Consider the following 26,606-nt stretch of genomic DNA (forward strand, 5'->3'; position numbering starts at 1 on the left):
CCTACTACATTGTAAAGGCCCGGTCACACCTAACCGATACCTATCGGACGTGAAATATCGGTCGTGACTTATCGTTCTCAATCGCGGTCACACTTCAACCGAAATCGTTTCGTTGTGATGACGCCCCCAACGGTTAAAAAAAGTTGTTGTTGTATGGATAGTAATTAAAGCAAAGATAGTGTAGTACTACACTATCTTTGATTAAAGTTAAAATATACATGATGGCAGACGACAGCGAAGAAGTACTTCTGATGTATTTGTTATTAAGAAGACAAAAATGTCGACAAAAAAGACGTAGATTGTGGGTACACCCAATTTAATGAATCTAGGGCAATGTATGGGGAATTCCAAACATTGTTCAGAGAATTGTCTTCTCATGAAGACAAATTTTATGAATACTTCAGAATGTCAGAGCAACAGTTCTATACTATTTTAGACTTGGTACGAGGTAAAATACAAAAGGAAGACACCTTTTTTAGAAAGAGTGTAAGTGCAAATGAAAGGCTAGCAATATGTCTTAGGTAAGTATATAATTCTTAAATATAATAAATTAATTGAGCACTAATCATAATTAGTTAGTACTACAGGCCACTAACTAGAGCAGGCCTCTCTAGCGCCTAGGGTACAGTAGTACCTACTTTAGTAACAGCCTAGGCCTAGTAGTAGCACTAGGCATAGTACTACTACAAGACTAGGGTGAGTTACAACTAATTACTATAGACCTAGGCCAAGACCACTACTGATCAGTAACCCCACATTTTCGGCATTAATATTGCTGTGAGATTATTTTGTTAAATTTAAAAAATGAAATAAAAGTTAAGTAATAAATACCCAAACAAAGGAGACCTCAACACTGGTTAATTCAAAATTAAAAACGTTTATTTTAATTGCCTTCTTTGAAGTATTGCCAGCTAAATTAAAATATTTAAAATACTGCAATTTTAAAGATATAGTGTCATCCCGGAAAAATACAAGTTAATTTATTTTTCTTGTCAATGTTGCTAATGTACAAAAACAACATTTTCAACAACCCGAAAGTGTTGTGGAACAATAATAATAATCAATTTTTATACAATTATTTTTATAAAATAAAGTCAAATTTAACAATAAAATTTAAAACCTAAAGCAAATACTCTATCTCAGCCTCATGGACCAATTTGTGAATTTTAAATCGGATGTCAGCCCTGGCCCTTTCAGGCAGTTTTCTTAAAATTTCGGCCATTGACAAAAAAAAAACAATGAATGTCGTCTTTCTTGTTTTCTTTCTGATCTTCCAGATACTTCAAAATTGATTTGTCAATGTCAACACTGTCACTGTCATCTGGTAACTTTCTTTTTTTTGGTGTGGGTTTTTGTGTAGATGTGTGTGGCAAGTCTGGAATGTCCTCATCACTAATACTAGTATTGCTTTTACTTAATACTAATAGTTCACTTGGACTATTGAGGTTACTTGAGGTCCTGAAATGAAAAACAATTGTTAATGGTCTACAGACTTATATTACCTTTGATGTGATATACATTTGAACCACAGGCAAAATGTTCATTTGTTTAGTAAATATATTATGTTGTTTACTATTTATACAGAAGTGAATTAATTATTATTATTAACATTCGATTTTACTTACTCTCTGTGTTGGATAAATGGTTTTAAAAAGGACAAGATGTCTTCGAATTTGTACTTCTTTATGTACTTTTTGGCATCTCCACTTTTAGATGCAGCTTTTCGTTTACTGCTGCTGTAAGCATCCCTGATGTTGCCCCATTTCTTGCGTGCCAAGTCTCCTGTAAATATAACAAAAAAGTGTAGTTTTAAAAATAACATTGAAAATATAAATATCATGTACTACTGTAGTACAAATAATTAATAGTTACAATAAACATTTTTATCTATTTTTTTGTGTTGAAACGTTATACAAATCAACACATTGCATACTGCACAGTACATTTTAAAGTCAAGGAATAAATTAAAACCATTTATATTTTTTTTACAGATACTTGGCTACTGGAGACTCGTACAAAACTATTTCTTTTAGTTACAGAGTCGGAAAATCAACCATTGTCAACATTGTGCCTGAGGTGTGTGATGCTATTTGGCAATGCATGCACCCTCAATATATGCCTGTTCCAACAGAAAATGAATGGAAAGAAGTAGCAGCTGCATTCGAAACAAGGTGGCAGTTCCCAAACTGTGTTGGGGCCATAGATGGGAAACATGTTGTTATTCAAGCCCCACCATATACAGGATCAACCTTCTTCAATTACAAAGGTAATTTTTCTGTAGTACTGATGGCTCTGGTAGATGCCATGTACCGTTTCATACTGATTGATGTTGGGAGCATATGGTTCCCAAAGTGACGCTGGCATATTTGCAAAAAGTGCAATGGGCAAAGCGATACAAGCCCATCAATTGGCCTTTCCAGCTGATAAAGAATTGCCAAATGCACCAGAGCTTGGTAAAGTTCCCTATGTCATTATTGGGGATGAGGCATTTCCACTGAAATCAAATATAATGAGATCTTATTCTGGCAGTGAACTTGATGACAGCAAACGAATTTACAACTACAGACTTTCTAGAGCCCGGAGGATAGTGGAAAATGCATTTGGCTTTTTGGCAGCAAGGTGGCGTGTCTACCAAAGGCGAATGCAATTACAGCAACACAATGTGGACAAAATAATCAAAGCTACATGTGTACTGCACCATTTTTTACAGAAGACGGGTGACACTGTATCAATGCACAAGTAGATTCTCAAAGGTCTGCACATCATAAAGTCATTCAGAACCTGCGTTTAACAGGAAATCATGCCTCAAATGACGCAATAGCAGTCAGGCACACATTCAAAGAGTACTTTATGTCACCAGCGGGTGAAGTGCCATGGTAAAGGAATGCTTGTTTTGGCAAAGCAGTTTAATTATTCATTATGAAATAAAATAGTAGATGAAATGAGATACATTTCATTATTATTAATTAATAATATTATAATAATGCCTAACAAAAAATGGTTGGTTTGCTGTAACATTGTGAAAATTATTGTGGAGGGGCTGGTGTAAAAAAGTTTTTGTCATTAAATATGTTATGTTTAAAATAATTTCATATCATAGTAATATATTTTAGTTTTAAATTACATTTCAGAGTTGGGAAAAAACATCTTTTTATTATTTTAATATATTTTAAATGATATGACTTAAACTTGAATATATTTGTTAAAAATCTTGTAATTGAATAAAATATATTGTGAAGATTATTATGCAATATTACTATCTATAGTACTACTACTAGTATTGATACTCTATTAATTATTCAAGAGTAATAATAATATTATATATATTATATATATTATATTTGTTAATGTTGTAATTGAATAAAATCTATTGTGAAGATTATTATGCAATATTACTAGTAGTACTACTAGGCCTAGTTTTTTTAATTATTTTTCATTCCATAAATCACATTCTGTGGCCTACGCTTACTAGTTAGGCCAAGCTGGTCCACCACATGATAATTGGTTGACAGTCGTACCCGTGCGCGCGCTCTGACTGACATCTGCGGACTACTGAATACTACTACATATAGGCCTAGTACTACTACCTAGGCCTAGGCCTAGAAATTACAGACGCCCGCCTAGCTTGGAATAATAGCTGTTAGTTATTCACTTACCAGTCATTCCAACCCTCTCGCCAATCTCGTTCCATATATCATTTTTTTAAATGTTGTTTTTGTATTCGGCGTGTCCCTTGTCATACAGAACTGTGTTATTTGAACGTTCAAAATCAGTGTTTCCAAAACAACGTCTGATGTTGTGTCAGCCATCGCGCCACAGAGGAGGAGAGGAGGAGTGGAGAAATTCACTGTTGATGACAGGTATGACGTACCATCATCTGATTGGCTAAAAACAAAATTATCGGGCGATACCAAAAAAAAAATCGCTAATTCGACCGATTTGGCTCCCGATGACCGTCTCGATTATCGCTCTAGTGTGACCGCCCCCGCTCTTATGCACTATACCGATATTTTTGTATCGATATCGGTCTAAAATATCGGTAAGGTGTGACCGGGCCTTAACTGCCCTAAAAATAATGCGAGTGATATTCGTTATTCAAGTCCAACACCCAAGGTGCTCCTTTAATCCTGTTTCTTGAATGTGAACCAGATTACTAAAACAAAACATAACAATGACCTATAAATGCATGTCTAGCAATAATATGTGGCTCCTTAAGCGTCAAACTGAAAAGTTTTGTATTTAAGTTAAAACAAACAATATAAAAGACGATCCCTTAAAACTGAAACTGAAACTGAAACTGTTAAATTAAAATAAAAATAATATCATTTTACTTCCTGTCGTGTGTCTTATTGGTTATCCGCAAGGTATTGTGGATAACGCAATTGTGATTGTCAGGATATTTTTTGTTCTTCTTCTTCTTTGTTTTTGTCTCTCTCTAAACCTTGAAAACTGAACATTTTTATGCTTTACCAGAATTTAGACCTTATATGAATTATTAAGATTTTCGTAACGTACGCGTGATTTTATGAAGCTTATGATTGATCATAAATTCTGAACTAAACGACATTTCTTAATGAAATTTGTTAAAAGTTAAGTATACTTATAATATGGGGCTTTTTTTAATTATGAATGCGTGTAACATTTGTACCAACCGGACATTGTGACGTCATCATATTATTTTTCCTCTTTTGTACTAGTTAATCACATTTAATAGAGAGCATCGCGCTTATTCGTATTCCATGTTCTTTTTCAATCTATTGTCTTTCACATGTGTTACAAACATTTTAATTTATGACGTCATCATGTAAAAAAAAATAGAATAACTTGGGTTACTTAATTTCATTTCAAATTGTATCTATCGGATGTCGTAATATTATCATATGGCCAGTTGAACGTCTATACCACGTTACAAAATATACAAAATTGAGGACTGCAATTATCTTACCGTACTCCGAAACATCAAATCAGTAAGACGTTTTCTCAATGAAGATGCTACATGTATGCTCGTTCATCTGGAATAGATTATTGCAATAGAGTTCTTTATTTACGGATTGCTTTCCTCATCAGCTTTTACTAAATATCACCGCTCGTCTTGTTTCTCGAACACTACCGAACACACCCGAACATTTCACTCGTACATTCCAGCGTCTCAATTGGTTACCATTGAAACATCCACGTTCATTTATTTGTTTTCAAATAATTATATTATTGAGAATTTGTATTCATGATTCGCATTCTGTATTTTGAAAGAACGGATTAATACCTTTTTATTTTCGTCAGTTTACTTTTCATTCTTGCCCGTCAGTTTTCATAGCCTTAATAGGATAGAAGGCGCCTGATTCATGAGATGACAGAAACTTACTGAAACCATGGTTAGGGCGTATTGATCATCATGTTTGGGTATTGCATGGACTTTTCCTTGAATATCTTTCACAACATCTCGAAGTTTGTTTTGTTTTGTTTTTGCGCTTTAGCATTTCAAAACTATAGTAACCAATAAATATTAATCAATACGGTATCCCTAGAAAACCTATATCGCACGCCATGAAAGTAATCAATAACACTATCAAACGATAGGCCTGCTTAACCTTTCTGAAAACTTAATGAAATATTGAAAAAGCTGCTCAGGAACTGAAAACTATATAAATGCTTAGTTATTTTGTTTGCGTATAAGTAATGAATTCTTTCCTCACAGCGCAAATACTGCCATGGTGTAAATATTCTTGTTACACTGCTTAGTATAGTATTTATGTCCTTATAAAATAGTGAAAGATTGCAAATAATTTAAAGATGGTTGTAGAAGAAATCAAGATATGCCATTACATAGTTACGACTAGACTTTATGTCCCATTTTCATTTATAAAATGTTTCTTCTTTTTACATCCAATATATAATCGAAATAAAAAGAACAAAAACATTTAGAGCGAAAGACTATACAAAAATGATGCCGTGAGTAAATGAGTGTTAAATGTAAAAATGGAAATGTTTAAAATAAAAATAATACATACAAAGGAAAGTAAGAATAAGAACGCTATTAACAAGATACAAGATGACGTCGCCATAACGTACATGTTCCATCGAAGCACATAAATAAGAAAACTAGCAACTGACACAAAAGCTGCAGAGCTACAAGTTGCAAAAATAGTGTAAAGAGTGTGAAGTCATAACATACGTAGACTTACCTGATGTCCCATCGGAATGCATAAATAAGAAAACCAGCAACTGTCAAGAAAGCTGCAGAGCTACAAGCTGCTATGATAATAATGGTTGTGACGTCATAACATCTGAGAGATTCTGCATTGAAATTCATTATTGTTATATTTTTCTTGTGACATACAGCGTCATCAAGATCTGCTAACACAGCGTTAGTTTGATTAAGCCACTGACGAAACCATACTAGGCTACAATCGCAGCTCAGGGGATTGAATGCAAATCCAAGCTGAAGTAATTTAGTTAAATTCTGAATTCCAACATCTTTACTGATTGTTGTTATTCTGTTTTTGTGTATAAAAAGACGTGAAATGTTTAGAGAATCCAAAAACATGTTATCTTCCAGATTGGTAATATAATTACGCGAAAAATCTACGTTTTGTAGAAATCTGTAATTTCTGAAAATACCAGCAGGTAACTGTGTTAGCTGGTTTCCTGTTAAGTGAACTGAAATCAGATTAACGCAATTTTTAAACACTCCACTCTGCAAAGTCTTTACAGATGAATATCTAATGTGAACAGATGTTAGCGCAGTTAACTTTAAAAACCAAGCTCTTGGTATGTGCGAAAGAGCTCGATTATAATCCAGGTATAATGTTTCAAGTTTGGTGAGATTATTAAACGAATCATCGTCTATGTTATTGTACTGTAAGATATTATCAACCAATGTTAAAAGTGTCATTTCCCGAAAGTTAGCCAATGCATTAGACTTGATTCCACTAATGTCATTATAATTGAGACGTAAAGCGCCAACATCGACTGGGATATCTCTAGTTGGAATGTGACGATATTGTTTCCCTCTACACCTTACTTCATGGCTTGCATACATCTGTGTTTGGTCGATATGACGAGTGCAATATACGCAAGTACATTCTTGTGGACACATCGTTGTATTTCGGGCTTGAGTTCCGTTTATTCTGAACGGATTGTATGGCGTACACTTTTTCGAAGTGAAAGGTACAGCAATTACAAACAGCGTAAACACACAAAACAGAATGGCGTTGATATTCATGTTGTCCGAAACGCTAATAATTAAGACATTGATATGATATACCGCAGATGACCGTTGTCCACTTTACTGTAAGCAGTGTTACAAATAAACTTTCTTCCTAAATAGTTAGCGATGTATGTATGTACGTATAGTTTTGCTTCCGTGGAAGTGTATGAACAAACAAACCACCTCTAGTAGTAAGCATCCAACTTTCAAAATGCGGCCATCTCGTAAGCGAACACCTCCCTAAAAGGACCATACATCGTAAGCAAGCACCCTCGTTAGTGACCACCATACTGCGATATGGTATTCACTTTCCTGGAGTTATAAGCGAAATGAACGGAAAAGGCCGCGGTCCACCTACAGTATATGTTGTTAGCGACCACCATACTGTGATAATATGGTATTCATTTACCTGGAGTTAGAAGCGAAATGAACGGAAAAGACCGCGGCGCAGCTATGTACAGTATATGTTGTTTACTGTTTCCTGTTTCGTATGGTGATTACTTCTACAGAACCGAGAGCAACATAATATAAATTTAAAACATCGTGCTACGTCTGTTTAAATGAAAACAATTGATTAAAAGCTACAGTTGTAAAAATATTGTAAGGTGTGTGATCATAACATACGTAGACTTACCTGATGTCCTATAACAATAAGAAAACTAGCAACTGTCAAGAAAGCTGCGGAGCTACAATTTGCAATGATAATAATGATTGTGACGTCATTACATACCAGACTTACCTGATATCCCATCGAAACACATAAATAAGAAAACCAGCAACTGTCAAGAAAGCTGCAGAGCTACAAGCTGCTATGATAATAATGGTTGTGACGTCATAACATCTGAGAGATTCTGCATTGAAATTCATTATTGTTATATTTTTCTTGTGACATACAGCGTCATCAAGATCTGCTAACACAGCGTTAGTTTGATTAAGCCACTGACGAAACCATACTAGGCTACAATCGCAGCTCAGGGGATTGAATGCAAATCCAAGCTGAAGTAATTTAGTTAAATTCTGAATTCCAACATCTTTACTGATTGTTGTTATTCTGTTTTTGTGTATAAAAAGACGTGAAATGTTTAGAGAATCCAAAAACATGTTATCTTCCAGATTGGTAATATAATTACGCGAAAAATCTACGTTTTGTAGAAATCTGTAATTTCTGAAAATACCAGCAGGTAACTGTGTTAGCTGGTTTCCTGTTAGGTGAACTGAAATCAGATTAACGCAATTTGTTAACACTCCACTTTGTAAAGTCTTTACAGATGAATATCTAATGTAAACAGATTTTAACGCAGTTAACTTTAAAAACCAAGCTCTTGGTATATGAGAAAGAGCTCGATTGTAATCCAGGTATATTATTTCAAGTTTAATGAGATTATTAAACGAATCATCGTCTATATAAGTGTACTGTAAGATATTATCAACCAATGTTAAAACGTTCATTTTATGAAAGTTAGCCAAGTCATTAGACTTAATTCCACTAATGTGATTGGAATCGAGACGTAAAGTGCCAACATCAACTGGGATATCTCTGGTTGGAATGTGATGGAATCGCTTCTGCTTACACCTTACCTCATGGCTTGCATACATCTGTGTTTGGTCGATATGACTAATGCAGTATACGCAATAACAATCGTTTGGACAAATCGTTGTATTTCGTGCTTGCGTTCCGTTTACTCTGAACGGATTGTATGGCGTACACTTTTTCGAAGTGGAAGGTACAGCAATTACACACAGCGTAAACACACAAAACAGAGTAATGTTAATATTCATGTTGTACCAGATACGTAACGCTAATAATTAAGATATTGATATGATATACTGCAGATGACCGTTGTCCACTTCATCTGTAAGCAGTGTTACAAATAAACTTTCTTCCTGAATAATTAGCGATGTATGTATGTAGTTTTTCTTCCGTGGAAGATAAGTAAGTAATGGAAGCAAATCCTCACCTTGGTATAAATGTTATCCGTGTGTTAGAAATATAAAGTATTGTGCTTCCAAGGAAGTGTTTTTAAAACCACTATATTTTGAGTTATTTTATTTCCTGTTCTTTGTGACCCAAGGTACACACTGTTAAATTAAAATTAAAATAATATCATTTTACTTCCTGTTGTGTGTCTTATTGGTTATCCGCAAGGTATTGTGGATAACGCAATTGTGATTGTCAGGATTTTTTTGTTCTTCTTCTTCTTTGTTTTTGTCTCTCTCTAAACCTTGAAAACTGAACATTTTGTAACTTTACCAGAATTTAGACCTTATATGAATTATTAAGATTTTCGTAACGTACGCGTGATTTTATGAAGCGTATGATTGATCATAAATTCTGAACTAAACGACATTTCTTAATGAAACTTGTTAAAAGTATACTTATAATATGGGGCTTTTTTTAATTATGAATGCGTGTAACATTTGTACCAACCGGATATTGTGACGTCATCATATTATTTTTCCTCTTTTGTACTAGTTAATCACATTTAATAGAGAGCATCGCGCTTATTCGTATTCCATGTTCTTTTTCAATCTATTGTCTTTCACATGTGTTACAAACATTTTAATTTATGACGTCATCATGTAAAAAAAAATAGAATAACTTGGGTTACTTAATTTCATTTCAAATTGTATCTATCGGATGTCGTAATATTATCAAATGGCCAGTTGAACGTCTATACCACGTTATTATACAAAATTGAGGACTGCAATTATCTTACCGTACTCCGAAACATCAAATCAGTAAGACGTTTTCTCAATGAAGATGCTACACGTATGCTCGTTCATCTGGATTAGATTATTGCAATAGAGTTCTTTATTTACGGATTGCTTTCATCATCAACTTTTACTGAATATAACCGCTCGTCTTGTTTCTCGAACATACCCGAACACACCCGAACATTTCACTCGTACATTCCATCGTCTCAATTGGTTACCAGTGAAAGATCCACGTTCATTTATTTGTTTTCAAATAATTATATTCGTCATATTTCCCCACCGTACATTTCTGAACTAATTCATCTTCGTTCAGTAATCTGCGCTCTTACACTCGGACCAACATCAGATGAAACTGAACTCTCCATTCTCCACACTGTCGGTTGAATGCATATGAAGAGCGACCGTTTATAGTTGCTGTGTCAAATTTGTTTAAGAATTTTTATTCATGATTCGCCTTCTGTATTTTGAAAGAACGGCTTAATACCATTTATTTTCGTCAGTTTAATTATTGATTTTCATTCTTGCCCGTCAGTTTTCATAGCCTTACCAGGATAGAAGGCGCCTGATTCATGAGATGACAGAAACTTACTGAAACCATGGTTAGGGCGTATTGATCATCATGTTTGTGTATTGCATGGACTTTTCCTTGAATATCTTTCACAGCATCTCGAAGTTTGTTTTGTTTTGTTTTTGCGCTTTAGAATTTCAAAACTATAGTAACCAATAAATATTTTAATATCAAATTAAAATCAGTTTCCTAGAAAAACTATATCGTATGCCATGAAGGTAATAACACTATCAATGATAATTAACCTTTCTGAAACCTTAATGAAATTGAAATTGAACAATATATAAATGCTTAGTTATGTTTTTTGCGTGAAATTTCTTCTCACAACCCAAATGTTGCACTGGTGTAAATATTCTTGTTACACTGCTTAGTATAGTATGTATGTCCATATAAAATAGTGAAAGGTTGCAATAATTTAAAGATTGAGGTAGAAGAAATCAAGATAGGCCATTACATAGTTTCGACTAGACTTTATGTCCCATTTTCATTTTATAAAATGCTTCTTCTTTTTACATCCAATATATAATCGAAATCAAAAGAAAAAAACATTTAGAGCGAAATAGTATACAAAAATGATGAGTAAATGAGTAACAAAGTGTAAAAATGGAAATGTTTAAAATAAAAATAATGCACACAAAAGAAAGTAACAATAAGAACGCTATTAACAAGATACAAGATGACGTCGCCATAACGTACGTAGACTTACCTGATGTTCCATCGAAGCACATAAATAAGAAAACTAGCAACTGACACAAAAGCTGCAGAGCTACAAGTTGCAAAAATAGTGTAAAGAGTGTGAAGTCATAACATACGTAGACTTACCTGATGTCCCATCGGAATGCATAAATAAGAAAACCAGCAACTGTCAGGAAAGCTGCAGAGCTACAAGTTGCAATGATAATAATGATTGTGACGTCATAACATACGTAGACTTACCGGATGTCCCATCGGAATGCATAAATACGAAAACCAGCAACTGTCAAGAAAGCCGCAGATCTAAAAGTTGTAATGACAATAGAGATTGTGACGTCATAACATACGTAGACTTACCTGATATCCCATCGAAACAGATAAATAAGAAAACCAGCAACTGACAAGAAAGCTGCAGAGCTACAAGCTGCTATGATAATAATGGTTGTGGCGTCATAACATCTGAGAGATTCTGCATCGAAATTCATTATTGTTATATTTTTCTTGTGACATACAGCGTCATCAAGATCTACAAACGTAACGTTAGTTTGATTAAGCCACTGACGAAACCATACTAGGCTACAATCGCAGCTCAGGGGATTGAATGCAAATCCAAACAGAAGTAATTTAGTTAAATTCTGAATTCCAACATCTTTACTAATTGATCTTATTTGGTTTTTGTGTATAAAAATATTTGAAATGTTTGGAGAATCCAAAAACATGTTATCTTTCAGATTGGTAATAGAATTACGCGAAAAATCGACGTTCTTTAGAAATCTGTGATTTCTTAATATATCAGCAGGTAAACTTGTTAGCTGGTTTCCAGTTAAGTGAACTGTTGTCAAGTTAACGCAATTTTTAAACACTCCACTCTGCAAAGTCTTTACAGCTGAATATCTAATGTAAACATTTTCTAGTGAAGTTAACTTTAAAAACCAAGCTCTTTGTATGTGAGAAAGAGCTCGATTATAATCCAGGTATAATATTTTAAGTTCTGTGAGATTGTTAAACGAATCATCGTCTATGTTATTGTACTGTAAGATATTTCCAACCAATGTTAAAACTGTCATTTCACGAAAGTTAGCCAATGCATTAGACTTGATTCCACTAATGTGATTGTAATTGAGACGTAAAGCGCCAACATCAACTGGGATATCTCTGGTTGGAATGTGACGAAATTGCTTTCTCATACACCTTACCTCATGGCTTGCATACATATGTGTTTCCTCGATAATGCAATATGGGCAAGTACATTCGTGTGGACGTATCGTTGTATTTTGTGCTTGAGTTCCGTTTATTCTGAACGGATTGTATGGCGTACACTCTTTCGAAGTGGAAGGTACAGCAATTACAAACAGCGTAAACACACAAAACAGAGTAATGTTAATAGTCATGTTTCCTAGATAAGTAAGTAATGGAAGCAAATAAATTTCATCCGTGTGCTAGAAATATAAAGTATCCAAGGAAGTGTTTTTAAAACCACTATTAACGACCATTTGAGTTATTTCCTGTTCTTTGTGAACCAAGGTACACACTGTTCTATATTAACTATCTTATTGTTTGTTTGTATCTTATTCAACCATCCTATTTGTTCTATTTGTCTTTATTTAAATCCACTCAGGCAGCTCCATAAGGCCTGGTATCTATTATTAATTATTTAAGCTGCAGTGACACTCCATGGTGGAAACGCTCATATACAGTGCGTTCATAAAACCATCAAATACAAAAAAACAGATGGATACAATTTCAAATGGATAAACCTGGAAACAATACAGTAGATAGTTAATATTTAAAAAATACCAATTTTAAAATATAAGAAAGAGATTTTTGATCGACTTTAAGTTATTCCTGCAGTGCTGGTCATGGTTCAGCGGGGATCAGCTCTTCTATCTAGACCGTCAGGGGTAGACTCGTCACGTCCATCTTAGAGTTCCTTATTTTAGTGTTCCTCACAGTATTCTGGGACCCATTCTGTTTCTCATTTACATACATCCTCCTGACTTATCCATAATCGTCACATAGATGCAGATGACATCGTCAAAGTTTTAGGAATATTATTTGTGTAATTCCAAAGAGACTATCCACAAGATAGTAGATTGCATCGTGACTGGCAATGTTACGCTGTAATACTGATGAGACAAAAGTAGGCCTACTACATTGTAACTGCCCTAAAAATAATGCGAGTGATATTCGTTATTCAAGTCCAACACCCAAGGTGCTCCTTTAATCCTGTTTCTTGAATGTGAACCAGATTACTAAAACAAAACATAACAATGACCTATAAATGCATGTCTAGCAATATATGTGGCTCCTTAAGCGTCAAACTGAAAAGTTTTGTATTTAAGTTAAAACAAACAATATAAAAGACGATCCCTTAAAACTGAAACTGAAACTGAAACTGTTAAATTAAAATTAAAATAATATCATTTTACTTCCTGTCGTGTGTCTTATTGGTTATCCGCAAGGTATTGTGGATAACGCAATTGTGATTGTCAGGATATTTTTTGTTCTTCTTCTTCTTTGTTTTTGTCTCTCTCTAAACCTTGAAAACTGAACATTTTGTAACTTTACCAGAATTTAGACCTTATATGAATTATTAAGATTTTCGTAACGTACGCGTGATTTTATGAAGCTTATGATTGATCATAAATTCTGAACTAAACGACATTTCTTAATGAAATTTGTTAAAAGTTAAGTATACTTATAATATGGGGCTTTTTTTAATTATGAATGCGTGTAACATTTGTACCAACCGGACATTGTGACGTCATCATATTATTTTTCCTCTTTTGTACTAGTTAATCACATTTAATAGAGAGCATCGCGCTTATTCGTATTCCATGTTCTTTTTCAATCTATTGTCTTTCACATGTGTTACAAACATTTTAATTTATGACGTCATCATGTAAAAAAAAATAGAATAACTTGGGTTACTTAATTTCATTTCAAATTGTATCTATCGGATGTCGTAATATTATCATATGGCCAGTTGAACGTCTATACCACGTTACAAAATATACAAAATTGAGGACTGCAATTATCTTACCGTACTCCGAAACATCAAATCAGTAAGACGTTTTCTCAATGAAGATGCTACATGTATGCTCGTTCATCTGGAATAGATTATTGCAATAGAGTTCTTTATTTACGGATTGCTTTCCTCATCAGCTTTTACTAAATATCACCGCTCGTCTTGTTTCTCGAACACTACCGAACACACCCGAACATTTCACTCGTACATTCCAGCGTCTCAATTGGTTACCAGTGAAACATCCACGTTCATTTATTTGTTTTCAAATAATTATATTATTGAGAATTTGTATTCATGATTCACATTCTGTATTTTGAAAGAACGGATTAACACCTTTTTATTTTCGTCAGTTTACTTTTCATTCTTGCCCGTCAGTTTTCATAGCCTTAATAGGATAGAAGGCGCCTGGTTCATGAGATGACAGAAACTTACTGAAACCATGGTTAGGGCGTATTGATCATCATGTTTGGGTATTGCATGGACTTTTCCTTGAATATCTTTCACAACATCTCGAAGTTTGTTTTGTCTTGTTTTTGCGCTTTAGCATTTCAAAACTATAGTAACCAATAAATATTAATCAATACGGTATCCCTAGAAAACCTATATCGTACGCCATGAAAGTAATCAATAACACTATCAAACGATAGGCCTACTTAACCTTTCTGAAAACTTAATGAAATATTGAAAAAGCTGCTCAGGAACTGAAAACTATATAAATGCTTAGTTATTTTGTTTGCGTATAAGTAATAAATTATTTCCTCACAGCGCAAATACTGCCATGGTGTAAATATTCTTGTTACACTGCTTAGTATAGTATTTATGTCCTTATAAAATAGTGAAAGATTGCAAATAATTTAAAGATGGTTGTAGAAGAAATCAAGATATGCCATTACATAGTTACGACTAGACTTTATGTCCCATTTTCATTTATAAAATGTTTCTTCTTTTTACATCCAATATATAATCGAAATAAAAAGAACAAAAACATTTAGAGCGAAAGACTATACAAAAATGATGCCGTGAGTAAATGAGTGTTAAATGTAAAAATGGAAATGTTTAAAATAAAAATAATACATACAAAGGAAAGTAAGAATAAGAACGCTATTAACAAGATACAAGATGACGTCGCCATAACGTACGTAGATTGTGACGTCATAACGTACGTAGACTTACCTGATGTTCCATCGAAGCACATAAATAAGAAAACTAGCAACTGACACAAAAGCTGCAGAGCTACAAGTTGCAAAAATAGTGTAAAGAGTGTGAAGTCATAACATACGTAGACTTACCTGATGTCCCATCGGAATGCATAAATAAGAAAACCAGCAACTGTCAGGAAAGCTGCAGAGCTACAAGTTGCAATGATAATAATGATTGTGACGTCATAGCATCTGAGAGATTCTGCATCGAAATTCATCATTGTTATATTTTTCTTTTCACATATGGCGTCATCAATATTTATCAACGTAGCGTCAGTTTGGTTAAGCCACTGACGAAACCATACTAGGCTACAATCGCAGCTCAGAGGATTAAATGCAAATCCCAACCGAAGTAATTTAGTTAAATTCTGAATTCCAACATCTTTACTAATTGTTCTTATTTGATTTTTGTGTATAAAAAGACGTGAAATGTTTAGAGAATCCAAAAACATGTTATCTTCCAGATTGGTAATAGAATTACGCGAAAAATCGACGTTCTTTAGAAATCTGTGATTTCTTAATATATCAGCAGGTAAACGTATGAGCTGGTTTCCAGTTAAGTGAACTGAAATCAGATTAACGCAATTTTTAAACACTCCACTTTGTAAAGTCTGTACAGCTGAATATCTAATGTAAACAGATTTTAACGCAGTTAACTTTAAAAACCAAGCTCTTGGTACGTGAGAAAGAGCTCGATTATAATCCAGGTATAATGTAGTGAGTTTAATAAGATTATTAAACGAATCATCCTCTATGTTATTGTACTGTAAGATATTATCAACCAATGTTAAAACTATAATTTCACGAAAGTTAGCCAATGCATTAGACTTGATTCCACTAATGTGATTATAATTGAGATGTAAATAGCCAACATCGACAGGGATATCTCTGGTTGGAATGCGATGAAATTGCTTCTGTGTGCACCTTACTTCATGGCTTGCATACATATGTGTTTGGTCGATATGACGAATGCAATATACGCAAGAACATTCGTGTGGACACATCGTTGTATTTCGTGCTTGAGTTCCGTTTATTCTGAACGGATTGTATAATGTACACTTTCTCGAAGTGGAAGGTACAGCAATTACAAACAGCGTAAACACACAAAACAGAATGGTGTTGATATTCATGTTGTCCCCAGAGTATTAAAAAGTAATTAAGGTATATGATGCAGATCTTCATACAAATATTGAAGTAATGTCCATTACACAGAGGACATTATGTCCGATTGCTTCTCTGCAGTGTTTTAAAGACTAGTACAAGGCTAAATAGCAAATCTTCATACAAGTATTGAAGTAATGTCCATTACACAGAGGACATTATGTCCGATTGCTTCTCTGCAGTGTTTTAAAGACTAGTACAAGGCTAAATAGCAAATCTTCATACAAGTATTGAAGTAATGTCCATTACACAGAGGACATTATGTCCGATTGCTTCTCTGCAGTGTTTTAAAGACTAGTACAAGGCTAAATAGCAGATCTTCATACAAATATTGAAGTAATGTCTATTACACAGAGGACATTATGTCCGATTGCTTCTCTGCAGTGTTTTAAAGACTAGTACAAGGCTAAATAGCAGATCTTCTGTATATATCATATACGGCAAACAACTATGTTTTGAAACCGTCTTAACTGCGAACTTAAATGCTTATAAAATAATTTAGAATAAAAAACTGGCATTAAAGAATCAATAATGTGTACAATCATTTCCTTATTACTATTTGAGACACCAAGTACTCAACACAATCAGTTAAGATAAAATCAGAAGATATAAGAATCTATTTTATAAACTTGATGAACAGATTTATTTAAAGGCCTAAATTAAAAGCAATACATTGGCTAGGGTCTAAAACACAATAAATTACATTATTATAAGTATGTGATATCGTAATTAATAGATAAAATGCATTGGCTTTCACTTTTGCATCAGACAGCACACTTAATAGTTGTGCAGTCAAACTCCTGAAACCAACCAATCTTTAACTGTATTATTTACACGAAATGTTTTAAATTAAATTAAAACCTACACCAAACCAATCATATTAAACGGAAGAGCAATAAAAACACAATGAACCTTGAATAAAGCAATAAGTTAAGTTACAATGATGGCTTTGACGTCAACAAACGTAGACTTTCCGTACTTGATGTCCCATCTAAACAGATAAACAAGCTACAGAGCTACAATTTACAATTATTGGTATGAGTGTGACGTCATGCCATTCGTGGACTTACCTGATATCCCAACTAAACAGATAAACAAGAACACCAGCAACTGATAGTAAAACTACAGAGCTACATTACAAGGATTGGTGAGTGTGACGTCATGCCATTCGTAGACTTACCTGATATCCCAACTAAACAGATAAACAAGAAATCCGGCAACTGATAGCAAAGCTACAGAGGTACAAGTTGCAATGATTGGTATGAGTGTGACTCATGTCATACATAGACTTACCTGATATCCCATCTAAACAGATAAACAAGAAATCCAGCAACTGATAGCAAAGCTGCAGAGGTACAAGTTGCAATGATTGGTATGAGTGTGACTCATGTCATACATAGACTTACCTGATATCCCAACTAAACAGATAAACAAGAAATCCAGCAACTGATAGCAAAGCTACAGAGGTACAAGTTGCAATGATTGGTATGAGTGTGACTCATGTCATACATAGACTTACCTGATATCCCAACTAAACAGATAAACAAGAAATCCAGCAACTGATAGCAAAGCTACAGAGGTACAAGTTGCAATGATTGGTATGAGTGTGACTCATGTCATATATAGACTTACCTGATATCCCAACTAAACAGATAAACAAGAAATCCAGCAACTGATAGCAAAGCTGCAGAGGTACAAGTTGCAATGATTGGTATGAGTGTGACTCATGTCATATATAGACTTACCTGATATCCCAACTAAACAGATAAACAAGAAATCCAGCAACTGATAGCAAAGCTGCAGAGGTACAAGTTGCAATGATTGGTATGAGTGTGACTCATGTCATACATAGACTTACCTGATATCCCAACTAAACAGATAAACAAGAAATCCAGCAACTGATAGCAAAGCTACAGAGGTACAAGTTGCAATGATTGGTATGAGTGTGACTCATGTCATACATAGACTTACCTGATATCCCAACTAAACAGATAAACAAGAAATCCAGCAACTGATAGCAAAGCTGCAGAGGTACAAGTTGCAATGAGTGGTATGAGTGTGACTCATGTCATATATAGACTTACCTGATATCCCAACTAAACAGATAAACAAGAAATCCAGCAACTGATAGCAAAGCTGCAGAGGTACAAGTTGCAATGAGTGGTATGAGTGTGACTCATGTCATATATAGACTTACCTGATATCCCAACTAAACAGATAAACAAGAAATCCGGCAACTGACAAGAAAGCTACAGAGCTACAAGTTGCAATGATTGGTATGAGTGTGACTCATGTCATATATAGACTTACCTGATATCCCAACTAAACAGATAAACAAGAAATCCAGCAACTGATAGCAAAGCTACAGAGCTACAAGTTGCAATGATTGGTATGAATGTGACTCATGTCATACATAGACTTACCTGATATCCCATCTAAACAGATAAACAAGAAATCCAGCAACTGATAGCAAAGCTGCAGAGGTACAAGTTGCAATGATTGGTATGAGTGTGACTCATGTCATACATAGACTTACCTGATATGATATCCCATCTAAACAGATAAACAAGAAATCCGGCAACTGATAGCAAAGCTGCAGAGGTACAAGTTGCAATGATAGTGCCTGTAGCGATCCCGACGTCATAACATGTCAAGGAAGCTGCATCGAATTGTAATAAAGTCGTTCCATTTCGGTTTTTACATTTTGCGTATTGCATGTCAATCAATTTTACTTTAGTTCGATTTATCCACTGACGAAACCAAACAAGGTTGCAATCGCAACTGAAGGGATTAAATCCAAATCCAAATTTAACAAGTTTAGTTAAATTTTGAATTCCAACTTCTTCGTTTACTTCTGTTAGTTTGTTTTGTTGTATATAAAGTCTTGTTACATTTGGTGAACCATGAAACATATCGTTATGGAGGATACCAATTTGATTGTAGCGTATACCAACATTACTTAGAAATGGCAGATTGTGAAATAGATCGATAGGAAGTTCTGATATTTGATTTCCAGAAAGATATACATTCTCTAGTTGACCACAATTCTCAAATAAATCCTTGTCGAGAGTTTTTACAAGACAATGTCTTATCGATATAGACCGTAATGATCGCAAGTTTTGAAACCATATTTTACGAAGATTAATCAAATTTAAATTAAAGTCCAGAAATAAAGTCTTTAGATTTGCTTGACCGACAAAGATATTATGAAGATAACTAAATTGTAGCCTATTGTAACGCAAATCAATCGTATCAAGCTGTGAAAAGTTTAGCAAACTTGTATTGCTAATAGTTGTAAGTTCATTGCCACTTAAGCTAAGTTCTGTTACATCCACTGAAATATGTGAAGGTACACGTGAATATCCTTTACGTTGGCAATTCACTATATGTCGCATCCAAGCCGAGTGTTTTAGGTATGTTGGGCAATATTTACACTGACATCTGTCTGGGCAAATTGTAGTATTTTTGTCTGCTGTTCCATTGATTCGAAATTGGTTGTATTTATAACACGTACAGCTGACTTCAAGTACAAGGCTTAATGAAGCAACGGACTTTAAAACCTGAAATAAGAACATTCTGAAACATGGAAAAAAGAATTTAGCCTTTCTGAGCTTAGTGCGTATAGTTTCCTGGTTCGCCAATTGCTCTGTTTATGATGTCTACGTAGAACTCTTTTTGAATATTTCTCCCTTCGTAACTTGCACCGTTTAACATAAAATACTGTGCTTATGGTATTCACTTTCCTAGAGTTAGAAGCGAAATGAAAGGAAAAGGCCGCGGCCCACCTCAGTATTATGTTGTTTATTGTTTCCTGCTTTGTATAAACGAGTGAAACATAATGTAAATTTAAAACGTACTACGTCTGTTTAAATGTTATGAATGAGAACAAGTGATTAAAAGCTATACAGTTGCAAAAATACGGTAAGGAGTATGACGTCATAATATGTAAACTTACCTGATATCCCATCAAAACACATAAATAGGAAAACCAGCAACTGTCAAGAAAGCTGCAGAGCTACAAGTTGCAATGATATGATTGTCATAACATACTAGACTTACCTTTTAATTTAATTTATTTAATTTTTATTCTAAATTGTTTGTGCTTTATTTTATCTTTATAAATTATATTTATTTTAATTTAATTTTTATTGTTACCTCTTTATGTCTTGTCATGATGTATTTTTGTGAGGGTCCCTAATGATCAGCTTCGGCTGGATGGACCACCCTCGTGAAATATTGTTGAAATAAAATAAAATAAAGATATCCCATCAAAACACATAAATAAGAAAACCAGCAACTGTCAAGAAAGCTGCAGGGCTATACAAGTTGCAATGATAATAATGATTGTGACGTCATAACATATATTAAACTGAAGAGCAATAAAAACATAATGAACCTTGAATAAAGCAATAAGTTAAATTACAATGATGGCTTTGACGTCAACAAACGTAGACTTTCCGTACTTGATGTCCCATCTAAACAGATAAACAAGAAATCCAGCAACTGACCAGAAAGCTACAGAGCTACAAGTTGCAATGATTGAAATGAGTGTGACACATTTCATGCATAGACTTACCTGATATCCCATCTAAACAGATAAACAAGAAAACCAGCAACTGATAGCAAAGCTACAGAGCTACAAGTTGCAATGATTGGTATGAATGTGACTCATGTCATACATAGACTTACCTGATATCCCAACTAAACAGATAAACAAGAAATCCAGCAACTGATAGCAAAGCTGCAGAGGTCCAAGTTGCAATGATTGGTATGAGTGTGACTCATGTCATACATAGACTTACCTGATATCCCAACTAAACAGATAAACAAGAAATCCAGCAACTGATAGCAAAGCTACAGAGCTACAAGTTGCAATGATTGGTATGAATGTGACTCATGTCATACATAGACTTACCTGATATCCCAACTAAACAGATAAACAAGAAATCCAGCAACTGATAGCAAAGCTACAGAGGTACAAGTTGCAATGATTGGTATGAGTGTGACTCATGTCATATATAGACTTACCTGATATCCCAACTAAACAGATAAACAAGAAATCCAGCAACTGATAGCAAAGCTACAGAGGTACAAGTTGCAATGATTGGTATGAGTGTGACTCATGTCATACATAGACTTACCTGATATCCCAACTAAACAGATAAACAAGAAATCCAGCAACTGATAGCAAAGCTACAGAGCTACAAGTTGCAATGATTGGTATGAGTGTGACTCATGTCATACATAGACTTACCTGATATCCCAACTAAACAGATAAACAAGAAATCCAGCAACTGATAGCAAAGCTACAGAGCTACAAGTTGCAATGATTGGTATGAATGTGACTCATGTCATATATAGACTTACCTGATATCCCATCTAAACAGATAAACAAGAAATCCAGCAACTGATAGCAAAGCTACAGAGGTACAAGTTGCAATGATTGGTATGAGTGTGACTCATGTCATACATAGACTTACCTGATATCCCAACTAAACAGATAAACAAGAAATCCAGCAACTGATAGCAAAGCTACAGAGCTACAAGTTGCAATTATTGGTATGAGTGTGACTCATGTCATACATAGACTTACCTGATATCCCAACTAAACAGATAAACAAGAAATCCAGCAACTGATAGCAAAGCTGCAGAGGTACAAGTTGCAATGATTGGTATGAATGTGACTCATGTCATACATAGACTTACCTGATATCCCATCTAAACAGATAAACAAGAAATCCAGCAACTGATAGCAAAGCTGCAGAGGTACAAGTTGCAATGATTGGTATGAATGTGACTCATGTCATACATAGACTTACCTGATATCCCAACTAAACAGATAAACAAGAAATCCGGCAACTGATAGCAAAGCTGCAGAGGTACAAGTTGCAATGATTGGTATGAGTGTGACTCATGTCATACATAGACTTACCTGATATCCCAACTAAACAGATAAACAAGAAATCCAGCAACTGATAGCAAAGCTACACAGGTACAAGTTGCAATGATTGGTATGAATGTGACTCATGTCATACATAGACTTACCTGATATCCCAACTAAACAGATAAACAAGAAATCCAGCAACTGATAGCAAAGCTACACAGGTACAAGTTGCAATGATTGGTATGAGTGTGACTCATGTCATACATAGACTTACCTGATATCCCAACTAAACAGATAAACAAGAAATCCAGCAACTGATTGCAAAGCTACAGAGGTACAAGTTGCAATGATTGGTATGAGTATGACTCATGTCATATATAGACTTACCTGATATCCCAACTAAACAGATAAACAAGAAATCCAGCAACTGATAGCAAAGCTGCAGAGGTACAAGTTGCAATGATTGGTATGAGTGTGACTCATGTCATATATAGACTTACCTGATATCCCAACTAAACAGATAAACAAGAAATCCAGCAACTGATAGCAAAGCTACAGAGCTACAAGTTGCAATGATTGGTATGAGTGTGACTCATGTCATACATAGACTTACCTGATATCCCATCTAAACAGATAAACAAGAAATCCAGCAACTGATAGCAAAGCTGCAGAGGTACAAGTTGCAATGATTGGTATGAGTGTGACTCATGTCATACATAGACTTACCTGATATCCCATCTAAACAGATAAACAAGAAATCCGGCAACTGATAGCAAAGCTGCAGAGGTACAAGTTGCAATGATAGTGCCTGTAGCGATCCCGGGGTCATAACATGTCAATGAAGCTGCATCGAATTGTAATAAATTCGTTCCATTTCTGTTTTCACATTTTGCGTTTTCCATTTCAACCAATTTTACTTTAGTTCGATTTATCCACTGACGAAACCAAACAAGGTTGCAGTCGCAACTGAAGGGATTAAATCCAAATGCAAATTCATAAAACTTAGTTAAATTTTGAATTCCTACTCTTTGATTTACTTCTGTTAATTTGTTGTTTTCCATATAAAGTCGTGTTACATTTGGTGAACCATGAAACATATCGTTATGGAGAACACCAAGTTGATTGTAGCGTATATCCACTTTACTTAGGAATGGCAGATTGTGAAAGAGATTACTAGGAAGTCTTGATATTTGATTTCCAGAAAGATATACATTCTCTAGTTGACCACAATTCTCAAATAAATCCTTGTCGAGAGTTTTTACAAGACAATGTGTTATCGATATAGACCGTAATGATAGCAAGTTTCGAAACCATATTTTACGTAGATTAACCAAATTGTCATTAAAGTCCAGAAATAAAGCCTTTAGATTTACTTGACTGTCAAAGATATTATGAAGATAACTAAATTGTAGCCTATTGTAACGCAAATCAATTATATCAAGCTGTGAAAAGTTTATCAAACTTGTATTGCTAATAGTTGTAAGTTCATTGCCACTTAAGTTAAGTTCTGTTACATCCACTGGAATATGTGAAGGTATACGTGAATATCCTTTACGTTGGCAATTCACTATATGTCGCATCGTCGCCGAGTGTTTCAGGTATTTTGGGCAATATTTACAATGACATCTGTCTGGGCAAGTTGTAGTGTTTCTGTCTGCTGTTCCATTGATTCGAAATTGGTTGTATTTATAACACGTACAGCTGACTTCAAGTAGAAGGCTTAATGAAGCAATGGACTTTAAAACCTGAAATAAGAACATTCTGAAATATCTGGAAGTGTTGGGTGGAAGAATTCAGCCTGTAGTCTGAACTTAGTGCGTATAGTTTGTTGTAGATAATCTTAAAAATTGAAGAAAGATTCCTGGTTTGCCAATTCCTCTGATTAAGATGTCTACGTAGAACTCTTTTTGAATATTTCTCCCTTCTTAACTTGCACATCGTTTAACCTAAAATACTGTGCTTATGGTATTCACTTTCCTAGAGTTAGAAGCGAAATGAAAGGAAGTGACCGAGGCGCACCTATATGTTGTTTATTGTTTCCTGCTTTGGTAAAAATGAGTGAAACATAATGTAAATTTAAAACGTACTACGTCTGTTTAAATGTTATGGATGAGAACAAGTAATTAAAAGCTACAGATGCAAACACATTGTAAGGAGTGTGATCATAACATACGTAGACCTACCTTATATCCCATCAAAATACATAAATAAGAAAACTAGCAACTGTCAAGAAAGCTGCAGAGCTACAAGTTGCTATGATAATAATGGTTGTGACGTCATGGACAACAACAATGCAGAGTTGAAAGATATAAAAAAAGTGCAATACCATACCTTATCTCGCTTCTAAATGAATAATCAGTATATATCACCCAGTACAGCTATGCGATTCTTATTGGTGCTTTTAGGTGTTTTTTTTTCTATTTTATTTTTAATATTTTACTTTTTTAATGTTCCTGTATTGTATTTCTTGTGTAAATTGCCTCCTTTTTTTATATATAATTATCATTGGTTTTACTCTGAATGGATTGTATAATTTACACTTTTTCGAAGTGGAAGGTACAGCAATTACAAACAGCGTAAATACACAAAACAGAATAACTTTAATATTCATGCTGATAATTTGTGCTTTTATTATCAAGTGGAGTTACGTTGGGTTGGAGACCATGGAGGTTGACATCACCTTGACAATTGAGGACAGAGGCTACTTACAGTCGAATTGTCTGGTCAAAATTGTACTATATAATCTCTGTTGTTCCGTTGATGAAAAATTATCGTTGAAATTATCAAGTATAGAACTGACTTTAAACCTAAGCCTAAGAAAACAATGCACTTCAACACAAATCAATTTATTTCCTCAATGTTCTTCCTAAGCCCGATACATAAAGAGGGCGCGCTATAAGGAACAAGTAAATAATTATTTTCTCAATAATATGATTGAAATGACCAATAATGGTTCCTCATTATAGGTCGTGTTTCCGCAGCCAAAAATTAACTGATAATTAACCGATAAACTGCCTTCGGAAACGGGGTTTAACCATGGTTTAACCGATTCCGTAGTAAAATTTCAAAAAGTAAAGACGACGGAATTTCACGCTAAGCTCCGCCCACTTTGTTAAAGCTCATGCATAAATTAATCATGAGCACCGTCCTGTGGCTTCCCATCGTGTTTCGTAAACAGATCGATAGGAAGTTCTGATATTTGATTTCCAGAAAGATACACATTCTCTAGTTGACCACAATTTCAAATAAATCCTTGTCGAGAGTTTTACAAGACAATGTGTTATCGATATAGAACGTAACGACCGCAAGTTTCGAAACCATATTTTAGGAAGGTTAATCAAATTTAAATTAAAGTGCAGAAATATAGTCTTTAGATTTGCTTGACTGTCAAAGATATGAAGATAACTAAATTGTAGGCTATTGTAACGCAAATCAATTTTATCAAGCTGTGAAAAGTTTATCAAACTTGTATTGCTAATAGTTGTTAGTTCATTGCCACTTAAGTTAAGTTCTGTTACATCCACTGGAATATGTGAAGGTATACGTGAATATCCTTTACGTTGGCAATTCACTATATGTCGCATCGTCGCCGAGTGTTTCAGGTATTTTGGGCAATATTTACAATGACATCTGTCTGGGCAAGTTGTAGTGTTTCTGTCTGCTGTTCCATTGATTCGAAATTGGTTGTATTTATAACACGTACAGCTGACTTCAAGTAGAAGGCTTAATGAAGCAATGGACTTTAAAACCTGAAATAAGAACATTCTGAAATATCTGGAAGTGTTGGGTGGAAGAATTCAGCCTGTAGTCTGAACTTAGTGCGTATAGTTTGTTGTAGATAATCTTAAAAATTGAAGAAAGATTCCTGGTTTGCCAATTCCTCTGATTAAGATGTCTACGTAGAACTCTTTTTGAATATTTCTCCCTTCTTAACTTGCACATCGTTTAACCTAAAATACTGTGCTTATGGTATTCACTTTCCTAGAGTTAGAAGCGAAATGAAAGGAAGTGACCGAGGCGCACCTATATGTTGTTTATTGTTTCCTGCTTTGGTAAAAATGAGTGAAACATAATGTAAATTTAAAACGTACTACGTCTGTTTAAATGTTATGGATGAGAACAAGTAATTAAAAGCTACAGATGCAAACACA

General features: G+C 34.5%; 1 protein-coding gene across 1 annotated transcript; it reads right to left on the reverse strand.

Moving 5' to 3' along the window:
* Nucleotides 1–322: 322 nt before the first annotated feature.
* Nucleotides 323–3,891, reverse strand: LOC140045418 (uncharacterized). Its single transcript, XM_072090298.1, has 3 exons — nt 3,657–3,891; nt 1,626–1,782; nt 323–1,458 (listed from the first exon to the last, which is right to left on the reverse strand). Exons 1-3 carry the CDS (start codon nt 3,661–3,663, stop codon nt 1,194–1,196), a joined length of 429 nt encoding a protein of 142 aa, XP_071946399.1. The 5' UTR covers nt 3,664–3,891; the 3' UTR covers nt 323–1,193.
* Between the last annotated feature and the right edge of the window lie 22,715 nt (nt 3,892–26,606).

This window comes from Antedon mediterranea, chromosome 3 (genome assembly GCF_964355755.1).
Source record: "Antedon mediterranea chromosome 3, ecAntMedi1.1, whole genome shotgun sequence".
NCBI classification, from domain to species: domain Eukaryota; kingdom Metazoa; phylum Echinodermata; class Crinoidea; order Comatulida; family Antedonidae; genus Antedon; species Antedon mediterranea.

Excerpts from the sequence above, each read along its gene's own strand:
- LOC140045418 (XM_072090298.1), bottom strand. Across the intron at positions 1,459-1,625 it reads CCATTTATCCAACACAGAGA|GACCTCAAGTAACCTCAATA; the intron begins GTAAGTAAAATC and ends TTTTCATTTCAG.